Here is a 14,605-nt window from a genome sequence, read left to right as displayed (position 1 = left end):
CATTAAAGACGCAGTCTTATATATGAGGGACGCTCAAAGAGACGTTGGGCTGCTAGGTTCGAGAGCCAACGCCATGGCGATTTCTGCTAGGCGAGCCCTGTAGACCCGCCAATGGGCGGGTGATGCCGACTCAAAGAAGCATATGGAGGTTTTACCATACAAAGGTGAAGTTTTATTTGGGGAAGGTCTCGCGGACCTGGTTGCCACAGCTACCGCGGGTAAATCTACCTTTTTGCCTTTTGTTCCCCCACAGCAATAGAAAACGCCACAATATCAGATGCAGTCCTTTCGGTCGCATAAGCCCAGAAGAGGTCGGGGCTCGTCTTTCCTCGCCAGAGGTAAGGGTAGAGGGAAGAGGACGCCTGCTCCGGCTAGTTCCCAGGAGCAGAAGTCCTCTCCGGCTTCTACTAAATCCACTGCATGACGCTGGGGCTCCACTGAGGGAGTCCGCACCGGTGGGGGCACGTCTTCGACTCTTCAGCCAGGTCTGGGTTCTGTCAGACGTGGATCCTTGGGCGATGGATATTGTATCCCAAGGCTGCAAACTGGAATTCGAAGAGGTGCCCCCTCACCGATTTTTCAAGTCGCCCTTGCCAGCTTCTCCCCCAGAGAGGGAAGTAGTGTTAGCTGCAATTCAAAGGCTGTGTCAACAGCAAGTGGTTGTCAGGGTTCCCCTAGTCCAACAGGGGAAAGGGTACTATTCAACCCTGTTCGTGGTCCCGAAGCCGGATGGTTAGGTCAGGCCCATTTTAAATCTAAAATCCCTAAACCTCTACTTGAAAAAGTTCAAATTCAAGATGGAATCTCTCCGGGTTTCACCAAGGTGATGGCGGAGATGATGGTGCTCCTGCGCAGGCAGGGAGTCACAATTATCCCATACTTGGACGATCTCCTGATAAAAGCGAGATCGAGAGATCAATTGCAGAGGAGCGTGTCACTCTCCCTGAGAGGGCTACAACACCACGGTTGGATTCTCAATCTGCCAAAGTCGCAATTGATTCCAACGACTCGACTATCATTCCTAGGCATGATTCTGGACACGGATCAGAAGAGGGTTTTTCTCCCGATGAAAAAGATCCGGGACCTCCAGAACATGGTCAGAGACCTGCTAAAACCAAAAAGAGTGTCTGTTCATCAATGCACTTGTGTTCTGGGGAAAATGGTGGCAGCCTACGAGGCCATCCCCTTCGGCAGGTTTCATGCAAGGATGTTTCAGTGGGACCTCCTGGACAAGTGGTCCGGGTCCCATCTACAAATACATCAGAAGATAAGCCTGTCCCCCAAGGCCAGGGTGTCTCTCCTGTGGTGGCTGCAAAGTGCTCACCTTCTAGAGGGTCGCAGGTTCGGCATTCAAGACTGGGTTCTGGTAACCACGGACGCGAGCCTCCAAGGATGGGGAGCAGTCACACAAGGAAGAAATTTTCATGGGCTGTGGTCAAGCCAGGAGGCTTGTCTACACATCAACGTCCTGGAGTTGAGGGCCATGTACAACGGCCTACGACAAGCGGAGAATCTTCTTCGCGACCTACCGGTACTGATTCAATCGGACAACGTCACAGCCGTGGCTCATGTAAACCGCCAAGGCGGGACAAGGAGCAGAGTGGCAATGGCGGAAGCCACCAGGATTCTTCGCTGGGCGGAAAATCACGTAAGCGCTCTGTCAGCGGTCTTCATTCCGGGAGTAGACAACTGGGAAGCAGACTTCCTCAGCAGACACGATCTCCATCCAGGAGAGTGGGGACTTCATCAAGAAGTTTTTACAGAGATAACAAGTCTTTGGGGAATTCCTCACATAGACATGATGGCGTCCCGCCTCAACAAGAAGCTTCGGAGGTATTGTGCCAGGTCAAGGGACCCTCAGGCAGTAGCAGTGGACGCCCTGGTGACACCATGGGTGTTTCAGTCGGTCTATGTATTCCCCCCTCTTCCTCTCATCTCAAAAATATTGTGAATCATAAGACAAAAAAGAGTGAAAACAATACTCATTGTTCCAGATTGGCCTCGAAGGGCCTGGTATTCAGATCTTCAGGAAATGCTCACAGAAGATCCGTGGCCTCTTCCTCTCAGGGAGGACCTGTTGCAACAGGGGCCCTGCGTGTTCCAAGACTTACCGCGGTTACGGTTGAACGCCGAATCCTAGCTGGGAAAGGTATTCCGGAGGAAGTCATCCCGACTCTGATAAAGGCTAGGAAGGAGGTGACGGCGAAACATTATCACCGTATCTGGAGAAAGTATGTATCTTGGTGTGAAGCCATGAATGCTCCTACGGAAGATTTCCACCTGGGCCGTTTTCTCCACTTTCTACAGACGGGAGTGGATATGGGCCTAAAATTAGGCTCCATTAAGGTACAGATTTCGGCCCTGTCTATTTTCTTTCAGAAGGAATTGGCTTCTCTCCCAGAAGTCCAGACTGTTGTACAGGGAGTGCTGCGCATCCAGCCTCCTTTTGTGCCACCAGTGGCACCATGGGACCTTAACGTGGTGTTACGGTTCCTGAAGTCTCACTGGTTTGAACCTCTTCAAATGGTTGATTTAAAATTTCTCACTTGGAAGGTGGTCATGTTGTTGGCTTTGGCATCTGTAAGGCGGGTGTCCGAATTGGCGGCCTTGTCTCACAAGAGCCCCTATTTGATTTTCCATGTGGATAGAGCGGAGTTGAGGACTCATCCTCAATTTTTGCCTAAGGTGGTTTCTTCATTTCATATGAACCAACCTATTGTGGTGCCTGTGGCTACGGGTGACTTGGAGGAGTCCAAGTCCCTGGATGTGGTCAGGGCCTTAAAAATTTATGTAGCAAGGACGGCTCGGGAAAACAGAAGCACTTTGTCCTGTATGCAGCCAACAAAGTTGGCGCTCCTGCTTCAAAGCAGACTATTGCTCGCTGGATCTGTAACACGATTCAGCAGGCTCATTCTACGGCAGGATTGCCGTTACTAAATTCGGTAAAGGCCCATTCCACTAGGAAGGTGGGCTCTTCTTGGGTGGCTGCCCGAGGCGTCTCAGCTTTACAGCTTTGCCGAGCAGCTACCTGGTCGGGTTCAAACACTTTTGCAAAGTTCTATAAGTTTGATACCCTGGCTGATGAGGACCTTGCGTTTGCTCAGTCGGTGCTGCAGAGTCGTACGCACCCTCCCGCCCGGTCTGGAGCTTTGGTATAAACCCCATGGTCCTTACGGAGTCCCCAGCATCCTCTAGGACGTAAGAGAAAATAAGATTTTAAACCTACCGGTAAATCTTTTTCTCCTAGTCCATAGAGGATGCTGGGCGCCCGTCCCAGTGCGGACAAATTCTGCAAGGCTTGTATATAGTTGTTGCTTACATAAGGGTTATGTTACAGTTGAGATCAGTCCTTAGCTGATACTGTTTTGTTCATACTGTTAACTGGTTGCGTATATTCCAGGTTATACGGTGTGGATGGTGTGGGCTGGTATGAATCTTGCCCTTAGATTAACAAAATCCTTTCCTCGTATTGTCCATCTCCTCTGGGCACAGTTTCTCTAACTGAGGTCTGGAGGAGGGGCATAGAGGGAGGAGCCAGTGCACACCCATTCTAAAGTTCTTTATAGTGCCCATGTCTCCTGCGGAGCCCGTCTATACCCCCATGGTCCTTACGGAGTCCCCAGCATCCTCTACGGACTAGGAGAAAAAGATCTACCGGTAGGCTTAAAATCTTATTTATTTCCCCATGCAGAATGTGATGATGGTGGTTCAGAAAGTTGCTCAAGTCTACCAGTGTCACCACAGATTGCAGACCTGCGTTCCGGGAGCTGCAAGGAGCAGGACTGAGGCAGATGGGAAGGCAAGCCAAGGTCATTTTAAGGATTTGAAGTAACATAATAGAGCTGTAGAAGTTCTACATTCCCTAACGTAGAGCCATTTAGGACATTGAGCCATCTTTCAGTAATAAAATCCTACTACCTTAAATAGCCTCTTTATTAACTATAGCTGTTTACCAAGAATGTATAATAGTTGGATATCATACAACAGCATGGTTGTAATACTAAATAGTGTTGGAAATTAATTGAATTTAAATCTAATGTAATGCAAACGGTTACGAACCTATTGTTTTTAGCTGCGATTGTAATGGTTATTGTATTATCACTCACTAAAGCTCATTTACGAACCACAAAATGTAAAAACTGCAGTGCTAATGCTCCTTTGTGCCAATACAAACAGTTGTGCAGGGAAATGCATGGATCTGACGCTGGCAGCAGCGACTGGGAGGACCAAGTGTATTCCATGATCATTGTGGATTATGTGCAGCACTGTGGCTCATACGGGATTTCATTATGCCAGATGGATTTATGTAAATTATATAAAGGACTAGAGAATGTGGGATGTTCCCTGCTTTGTCACATGGCCTTCTCTCAAAAGGCTGTGGATTCTTCACAGCCCATGAGGCCCAGGAGATCAGGTCTTGTCCCTATATAATGGAAAGCATTGTGCATCATCTTCTATTTGCACTGCTGCAGGATAGTCCATTTCTACCTGTACTTCCAGTACTGTAATTGAAGTGACACCACTGGGTGCAAATTGCTTTTTTCTCTACTTCCAAAAACTATAATTTGGGTGTACAGTACACCTTAAAATGCTCTGGGCAGGTAAATAGGAACAGTTGCAAATATAAGTATTGCAGGTCTGCAGGTTTTATGTTTCATAAATCAACCCTCCAGTTTTGGGACTGTCCTTATTTGTGGGGACTGTTCCAATTTGGAAGAGGTTTTGCTGCACGCAATGGAGGCAGTTGCCTCTACTGTTTGTTGGGCTCAGGGGAATGAGGCCACGTCCACTACCATAGTGTGTCATAGGCACGCCTCTTTCACATCTACAGTTGTTGGGAGGTAAAAGCCTTTGCCAACTATATATAACCTCTAACCTTTTATATTGGCTGCCCAAAGTTAAAATGTCAGTCAACATAGGATGCATGTTGTGAGACGATAAAATGGCAACACATGCTAGGGGAGCCAGCAGCTGGTTTAGAAATTATATAAAGTATAATGTGATTCCTATAGCATTATTCACTGCCTCTACAGTTTTGGTCTCAGTTCCCAAGTAATGAACTAAACAATTGTTATCTGTAAGATAACTATATATCTTACAGATAACTGTGACACTAAACATGGCTCAGTAGAAGGGCAAGCACTGTTTACAGTATCAGGACTAAATAGATAATAACATGTGACAGTAATTCTGACCACATTGCAGTGGACAGCTTGAGGAAATGTGGAAATCTCTTGAATTTCTGCATGTGAAATTTTTTAGAAGCAATTGGAACTTGATAACCTTCAAAAACCAAGTATTGTACGGCCTATTGTCAGGACCATCTTTTCATATGGGCTCAATGGGCAGTTTCCCAAATGCCCAGGAATATAAGGGACCGAGGCTAATAGCTGAGGGTCCCCATTTTCCAGGTGTATCACATTTTAGAACATTGTTCCTGGGGAACCAGAGATAATCCGACTTCAAAGCAGAGGTCCCCATCTGAGCCTGTTAATTGCTCTTCCCTGCCCGATATCTTGGGTTCTGTCTAACTTAAGAGTTCTACTGAGGGTATACTCCAAAAGCTGGGACGCTCCACTTTTGGTGGACACTGGTAGCTTGTCTCTTGTGTGCCTAGAACCAGAGCTATCAGCCTTGCAGCAGTTGGTCCCTGCTCCACATGCCTGGTATGCAGTTTTATATTTTCATTAGTGGATTGCTCTGGCTCCTAAACTCTGATCCTCAAGTCCCCGGTACCTCCTGAAAGGTGGGACTCTCTAGTATTTTATCCATTTGAAAGCTAAGAAATCTATTTCCAGGAACTGGAGATATCTGCAGTCAAGCAGATGCCCTCCCACCGGAAAATTATGAACATTAGGACCACTCCAATATCCACCCACCTCCCCTGCATATTAACCCCCCCCTACCACCCTGGAAGTCATGTACCATGGCCCCTTCATTCAGCCCAATGCCCCCTTCTATAGTTTAGTGTTCTGCCTCCTGCCTCATCTCCCACGATCTGTGCAGTTAAGGAGCAATTACCAGAAATTACTGCTCCAGGTCCTAGCACCTACCTACCACCCGTAGGACATCAAAGTTTCTGCTGATAGCACCAACCACCCCTACCGCTGGAGGATGGGTAGGGGCTCCAGTGCATTGCTTTGCAACAGGGGCCTATACTGCTGTTAAGAAGGCCCTGCTTATTGTTGCAGCAGTACGGCTGCAGAATATACCTGCAATTGGCAGGTTGGAGATTTTTTTTATTTCATGGAATCTCTAAACAGTGCAGAAAGGACCTCTCTATAGACTCTATACATGCTATGAACTTAAGCTTTGTCAGTTTATGTATAATCTAAATCTCAGCTTGAGCCTGTGACATTAAGGGATGTCATTATTAACATACAGTAGGCCACATTTTCCCTTTACTCATCCCTGCACATGGTTGAGTCAGTAAGGCTGTGCATATCCAGTAATCATTTTAACTGTATTTAGTACTTTGCCTAAGAGAGATGGAGTCATGCCAGTATATCTTTGTAGTATTGCGTAGCCATTGGTAAGTGTACAGAACATCATCTCTGGATGGTCTACTCTAGAACACTGAAGACCATTTCTTGCCTTTATTGCACCAGTCAGATGAATTTATTTTTTATTTTTGCAGTTGCCAGGCTATGGGGACATGTAAACATAGAAAACAAAGGGGCTGCTTGAGAAATGATTGATTTCTCTGCAGTAACCCTTATAGATCCCTTATTGGCCTATTCATTATACTTAATAGGCCCATTACACTTGCAGAAAAACTAGTTTCCCTATGTTTTAAGTAATTGGGCAATTCATTATTAGGAACTCAACGGGGCCGCCTAGCATTCAGCAAACTCTGAAAAGTGAAAGTTTGAGGAGTGTGCTCACATGAACCATCGTCATCTTTCTTTGGGAAGGAGGTATAGGGTTGCCGAGAGAGATACGACCGGATTCTTCCACCCTTGTTTGGATCTCTCCGTAGGATGTCAGGATCTTCGTGCACATGTCTGAATCCAAGTTAACGCATGTGCACTAACACTGCTGAGTCAGACTACAGAAGTAGCAGTGATAGAGATTGTAGGGACAGCAGATTTTTGGTTGCATTGCTCCGGTGTTTTAGTATCCACCGCTGCTACTTGCAGCAAGTTGGATACTTAATTAGGCCCCTAATTGACTAGGCCCCTAATTCTTACAATTGTTTGAATCACATGATGTTTACTTATTTTAGTCTTGATACTGTAAAGATGCATACACACGGTGAGATTCGGGCTAACCCCGATTCTCACTATGCGATAGGGGCTCGGTTGGTATCGCAAGCACATAATGACTGTGCTTGTGATACTGACTATGTGCGATTTTGGCTAATTGTCATTATTCACTAGCTTTTCTACGAGATAGTCAAAATTGACTTGCCTGCACAGTCTATCTAGGCTTGCGATGCTGACCGCGCGGGGCCGCGCATCGGCATCGCATTGGGATCGCAAGGTGACTTTCACTTTGCGATCTGCACTAACTTTTCTTAAGATTTTGACTATATAGTCAAAATCGTAAGAAAAAAGTCTCACCGTGTGTACACACCCTAACTGTTGCACAATCTCTGTGTCTACTGAATTGTATTTTGCTTTTATTTTCATACAACATATAATTCCTAAAATTACATTTCTGTTTACTTTGAATGTATGCCCAAATCTACATTTTCCTTATTATCTGATTATATGTGTTTATTTTACTACTTGGCAGTCCATAGCTGTAGTGAGTGCCATAACAAGGGGCATGTGGCGGGCACCACCCCTCAGGGCATAAAGCCAAGTTGGTGGCACTGTGGCACAGCTGCCCATTAATGCTCCCTCCTGCCTGCCTGCATGCATATAGTGGACGGAGGGGGTAATATTAGTGGTGTCAGAGAGAATGGGGATGGCTGGAACTCTGAAAGGCATGGGTACAGGTGTGGCTGTGCCTACTTATTTTTTCCCCTTTCATTAATAGAAATAAGAAATGCAGTTATCTGGAAGTGTCATTTGTTCAGTTCAGTCTAATTCCACTTATTGTGAACCTCTCAGACTGATACTATTTGTTACAAAGCAATAAACTGACTTTATATTCTGCCTGCAATAAACGATCAGAGTATTCTTATCAACACTGCTGTCACTTCTCCATGGAAGAACAAGAGAGGGAGAATCCATTTGCTGGTTTGGATAAAGCCAGCCTGTAAAAATATAACGTTTTCAATAGTTAGTGAAAGTGTTTTAAGCTTATTTGCTCACTAGCTTCGAAATCACATAAGCTTTTGTTCTACTAGTATACAGTTAACTATAGAAGTAGCTCAGTGTATAAGAAGAATATTACTTTACATTCCAGCAGGAACGTTTAAATTCATTAGATAGCTATTTATTGTCATTAATTATAAAGTGTTCCTCGGTTGCCTTTATTATATATTGTTTTATGTTATTACACAGTGACACTGCCTAGAACTTTAATGAATATTGTAATCAATGTTGTAGTCTTACATTAACTTTAGTAGGGTGTATTGTCATATTAATGTACGTATAGATACTGTATGTCAACTCTTGTTAGTGGTTTTGTTATCTGTCTGTAATATGGTGTCTTGCCCTTCCTTTGATGTCAGAACAGCTATGTTAACTCCGAAAATCATTCAGAATTTACTCACTGCATGCTGTCATATTCCTGTGAGAGTCTGTCCCTTACCCCAAGTTACTGTATCAATAAGTGTGCTACTTTGCTGGTAGTGGTATAAGTTACAGAAGATTTATTGTTTCCATTGCACCTTAAAATATCAAACTTAAAAAACATATAGACAATCACAGCAAAGAATCCATCTGTTATAGATTTAGCTGAGCTATCAGTAGATGTAATGCAGTATAGACCACTTCTTGTTCATCATGACAGCCCACTGGACTGTAGAATGATGGTACAGTATATACGTCACTTTAGCTATAATTCTAAATATGTAAATAGACGTCTCTGCATAGGATGGTAAAATGGAGTTTAAAAATGATTTCGGTTTTGACTACACTTCACTATCACTCACTGCCGCTGAAAGGGGGAGGGGAGCAGCAGCAGTCTCTTCTGCCTGTGCAGGGGTTAGGGGGAAAGCGATCAAACTTCACGGCGCTGAATAGATTTATCTCCCCCGTCACTTGCATAAGGGGGTGTGATCACGCCTCCCATGATTATGCTATGTCTCTGAACCCATACCTGGGTCCACCATAGCTCTCAGCACCTCATATCATGTGCTTCAATCATGAAAATGTGTTTCTATCAGCCAGACCATTACTAAATTAACATATTTTCCTTTTTAAATGTCCCTCGAAATAAAGCAGACGGAGGATTTTCATAGGGGACAGTGGAGGAGTTTGCCTCTGGGCATCAGCCCTGAAAGAGTACCTCAGACATCAGACAGGTATACCATATAGGAGATAGGGACGTGCGGTGAGCAAAATGGCTCAGGAGGCACTGGCTCACCAGAGCCAGATTTACACACAATATATGAGCCAATGGATACATCTGGGCATTATACACAGGTGTAGCATTATAAACTCCTTAATATTTGGTGAGTTTTGATCACAGATCTGCAGAAAAGATAGGCAGTGCCTCCCCTGCCATAGACTTTTTAGCTATAAAAATGATTAGAATAATACAAAGAAGATATTTCAAACATATTCTTTGTATTTTTCATATACTTTATACAGTTAAAACTCTGGCACAAACGTTAGTATGACAGGAAAGGCTCTGCCTCATCCCACCGCACGTCACCGAGATACACATGTAAAGGGCTCAGTTGGCCAATGGACTTGGTATCCTTGATGATGGCATCTGTAAACTGAGACAGACAGAGAGTTGTGACTGGGAGCATCTGCATAAGAAGACCTGAATTAAGTAGGAGCACATTGGCTTGTGTTTCCCTTTCTCATGGATTTCCTCCTCCGACTGACCAGATGCATGCACTGTGTAGCCCAGTGATGGCTAACCTTGACACTCCAGCTGTTGTTGAACTACATATCCCAGCATGCCCTGCTACAGTTTTCTTTGTTGGCCATGCTAAAACTGATGCAGGGCATGCTGGGATGTGTAGTTCAACAACAGCTGGAGTGTCAAGGTTAGCCATCACTGGTGTTGCCCCTCCTCCCTCAGCTATGGTGGGACCTGTTACTGTGTACTGCACAGCCTGGACAGAAAACAATGGGCCTGATTCCAAGCTGGGTATAAGCAGGAAATAGCAAGTACTGTAACTGTGTACCTGGACAAACCATGCTGCAATGCAAGGGGTGTAAATACATACTTTTTTTTATTTTTGCATGCAGGGTAAATACTGACTGCTTTTCCATGTAGCCCACAAATGTTGGATAGTTTTTTTTTACACTTCAATTTAGATTCCAGTTTGGACTCAGCCATCTCACATGTAAATCTCTCTGCACAATTTAAATGTGGCTCACCTGCAGTGCAACATGGTTTTTTCCAAGGTGCACAGTTACTTGCTGTTACTTACTTAATCCCCCACTCAGAAGCAGGCCCAATGTGAGTACAGAAATCTCTCCCACTGATGCAACTCTCTGCTCCCTTCACTTGGTGTCTCACACTTTTTACAGCATTTGCAGTTTTGTATATATATTTGTCTCCCTATGTGTGCCTCCACCCATTTCCCATATTAGCCTCTGCCCCCCTATGTGTGCCTCTGCCACACTTCACTACCCCAAGCCAAGCCCTCACCAACCCACGGGTCACAATTACATATATGCACAGGAATATGATACAAAACACTTGGTTACATTAGAGACACTAAGGTATTCCAGGCTGTGTAGTCTCAGACCTAGGATGATTTCATTGGTTATAAACTACTAGTGTACCGGTGACAAACTATTAGCGTTAAATAAAACAATGCTTAGGGTGAGATTCAAATGACATATCACGCCCAATTTCCTTCTAAAATGATCTCCGTTATTGCGCATATTGCGCCCATAGTGATCAGGTTTAGCTGTGTAAAGGGTTGGGTGCCTCCATACTCCGGAGGTAGCAAGCTGAAATAATGATACCACACCCCTGAGGGCAGAAACAGAATGGGTGTGAAAAGGGTGAAAAGAATTGAATCTCCCCCTTAATGTGTTTCTTTTGTGTGAAGTAGGGAATCCGCACAACCGGGAAAGCACAGCACTCTGTGCCACCAGTCATATTCCTTACTTGCACCTGCGTCCCTCCAACTCCTCCTGAAATTCATCCACTTACCACTACGATTATCTGCTCTCAGTGAAATAATTGATGAATGGGGTTTCTTAAACATCGATTGATAAAACCAGCTCAGGTACAGTAACTGCAATAGTAAGTTAGATGGGAAATCAAAGCGCATCCAGCATTAGGGATTATATTGGAGTATCGGTAAACTGAATTTCTTTTATTGGAGGTAGGTTAAATATAAGGGGCAGTAAAAGTTGCCCACATACAGTATGGGATGACTCTGCCTCATTACCAGACCACACAAGGGGCCCTATCAGTATGATCAGCACATTGCCATGCACCCAGGCCAATATCAGTCAACTTCCAGCCACATTTACCAAACTGGCAAATAAATATCAGATTGATTCCTATTGGATTACTATCAGGCATCCCGCTGATTCGGGGAATATGACATGTGGCTATATTGGCCTGTATCATAAAGTGTGAATCTCAAGGATGAAAGAGAGAGATAACAACCCACTTAAATAGATAATGGAGTTCAGTTGCATAATTGCATTACAGGTTGAGTATCCCATTTCCAAATATTCCGAAATATGGAATTTTTTGAGCGAGACTGAGATAGTGGAACCTTTGTTTTTTGATGGCTCCATGTACACAAACTTTGTTTAATGCACAAAGTTATTAAAAATATTGTATTAAAGGACCTTCAGGCTGTGTGTATAAGGTGTATATGAAACATAAATGCATTCTGTGCTTAGACCTGGTTCCCATCGCCATGATATCTCATTATGGTATGCAATTATTCCAAACTACGTAAAAATCCGATATCCAAAATACTTGTGGTCCCAAGCATTTTGGATATGGGATACTCAACCTGTACTTAGTGTTTCAGTCATAGGATAATAATTATTTATGGTTTCTTAAATTAAAAATGCACAATAGACCAGCAACATAATTAGGCATTAATAAGTAATGTAAGTAGCTTAAGAATCATTGATATATGTACATTAGGCGAGTTGCATTCCTTTCCTGTGTGTCCCAGACGTGCTCTCGTTTCTCTAAAGGGGGGTACTCACGGAGCGATATTCTAAGCAATCTCACTAGATTGCTTAGAATTTAAGCAGGATCGCTCCGTGTTTACCCCATACAGCGATAGCGATGCGCGGGGCTATCGCTGCTGCTAGATTGGCACAGATCACGCTGGAAAGCAGTACCATCAGGAACATATTCACAAACTGGAAACTGGTGCTGAATAATAGTTTGTGGCAGCTCTCAGGGCAGCTAAATGCTGCTAGTCTCTATGCCTACGGCAGTCACCACCTACCTGCTGCTTTCAATGACTGTCCTTGACTCCCCGTCACACACACACCTGGAAAGAAGAATTAATTTCTCCTTCCAGGAGTACATGCAAAGTGCAGCATAATCCCATCGTGACAGAAGGCAATAATAGTTTCACAAGAGTCACATTTTCCTTATTTTGTTGCTTCCAAACAAGTTCTTATGGAAGCACAGGTCAGATCAATTAAATGATTAAGCCATTGTCCAGACACTGGAATGACTACATAATGATTGTCCAAGTAAACATAGAAGACAGAACTCAGTGTTAAACTAAATTATTGTAAGGCCAAAACAATGGCAGTATAGGCTACTGTATATGAGCTGATATATTAGCAGGCCCCAATGCTGGTGGAGTGGCATGGTCGGGGGGGGGACCCCAGAGAGACCCACATAATTTGTACTTGCTTTACCCCTGGTTTCTTGGAGCCTGTGTCCGACAGTAAAAACATAGAGTAGTCTGCAAACAAAATCCATACAGATAACACATAACTGAGCTCAAACATAATTACATGACAGGTACTGTTTAAGGCATAGAAATAAATGTAGGAAGAAATAGATGACATGACAACGTGATGAGGCTGTAGACTCTCAATATGTAATAAGAACACAATTTACTGTACAAAACTTATCTTTCAGGTAGCGATGTGCGTGGAGTCTCATGTTATTGTTTTAGTTTTGGTTCTAATTTTATTGCCATGTTTTGGTTTGGTTTTTGTTTCACAAAACCAACGTCAAGTGTTTTGGGTTCAGAATTCAGATTTAAAGTCAGAACCTGGGGTTTTGGAATTCTTGAAAATGGATAAAAACTGTTAAAATCGTGTAATTTTGCAATCTAAAACCAAAAATTTGGATTTCAAATCCATATTCCGAACCGCAGGAAGATTCGAAACACAACTCTGTTCGGATCTCCTCAGCAGATCCGAATCAGGACTTGGTTAGTTTCAGATCCAAAATTCTGGCGGGTTCAGATTTCTAAAGAACCAAACCACACAGCTCTACTTTCAGGTGACAACTAAAAATATAGTGACTAAAATTCTAATAAATACATATCATTTTTCAGGATTTATTATTTATTTAATCTACAAATATGCTACACCTTGCCAATATGCTAAACTTGTTACTAAGGGTTATTATACTCCTATTTTAAGTGCTTATAATTTTCTTATGTCATTTCTTGCTGACTATAGAGCAAACCTACAGTATGTATTTTCTGTGTATATCCTGGATTACAATGACCATCTATTTGGATTGTGTAACAAATAAGGTCAGCTCAACATTAACTGATTGCCTATGTATTGTTGTATGTAATCTGCATAGAAAGTCTAGCAGTAGTCTTTTGTTTTATTGTATATTAGAATATTTATTTTGTTATTTGAAACAATAAAATTTATTTTACATCTTAAATTGTTATTGGTGCGTTTATTAGCAACTGATTAGCTCCAGGCCATCATCTGTCTGTGGAGAGACCATATAGGCCCCATCCAAGGGGTTCATTTCAGAGGCGGAACTACCTCCAGTGCAACCAGTGCGTTGCACTGGGGCCCGCCTCTGTCCAGAGGCACAAAGCATGTAATGAGTCAAACGGACTCATTACATGCCGCTGTGTGCTGCGGGCAACCGCTGCCCGCAGCACACAGCCGCCCGAACAGGAGAGAAGAGGAGCAGCGGTACGGGGGGAGAAGGAGGAGGGAGGTGGAGGAGGGAGCCGCAGCAGCGCTTTGCTACTGGTTGAGGCGCTGCTGCTGCTGCTGCTGGCCCTCTGCTTCACTATAGGCTGTCTTCCGAGAACAGCCTATAGTGAAGCAGAGGGGCAGCAGCAGCAGCGCCTCCACCAATAACACAGCTCTGCTGCGGCTCCCTCCTCCACCTCCCTCCTCCTCCCTCTCTCCTGCCCGGGAATCGTGAGTGACCAGAAGCTGCACCGAGGAGCCTGAGCCAGCGGAGAGGGTAAGTATAATTATTTCTTTCTTTCTTTCCTTTCTCTTTCTTTCCTTTCTCTTTCTTTCCTTTCTCTCTCTTTCTCTTTCTTTCTTTCTTTCCTTCCTTCCTTCCTTCCTTCCTTCCTTCCTTCCTTCCTTCC

The 14,605-nt window shown here is 44.0% G+C and overlaps 1 protein-coding gene across 2 annotated transcripts in view; it reads left to right on the top strand.

Moving 5' to 3' along the window:
• The window catches only part of NAB2 (NGFI-A binding protein 2), a 110,746-nt gene extending 96,817 nt beyond the window's left edge, over window positions 1-13,929 (top strand). For both annotated transcript variants that reach the window (XM_063952437.1, XM_063952438.1), the window contains exon 7: window positions 3,692-13,929. In XM_063952437.1, coding sequence (XP_063808507.1) covers window positions 3,692-3,786 — 95 coding nt within the window. In that variant the 3' untranslated portion in view covers window positions 3,787-13,929. The remainder of the gene's footprint in view (window positions 1-3,691) is intronic.
• The last annotated feature ends 676 nt before the right edge of the window (window positions 13,930-14,605 follow it).

Source organism: Pseudophryne corroboree, chromosome 2, assembly GCF_028390025.1.
Source record: "Pseudophryne corroboree isolate aPseCor3 chromosome 2, aPseCor3.hap2, whole genome shotgun sequence".
In the NCBI taxonomy this organism is placed as follows: domain Eukaryota; kingdom Metazoa; phylum Chordata; class Amphibia; order Anura; family Myobatrachidae; genus Pseudophryne; species Pseudophryne corroboree.
This window is presented reverse-complemented; position numbering and strand designations above follow the sequence as displayed.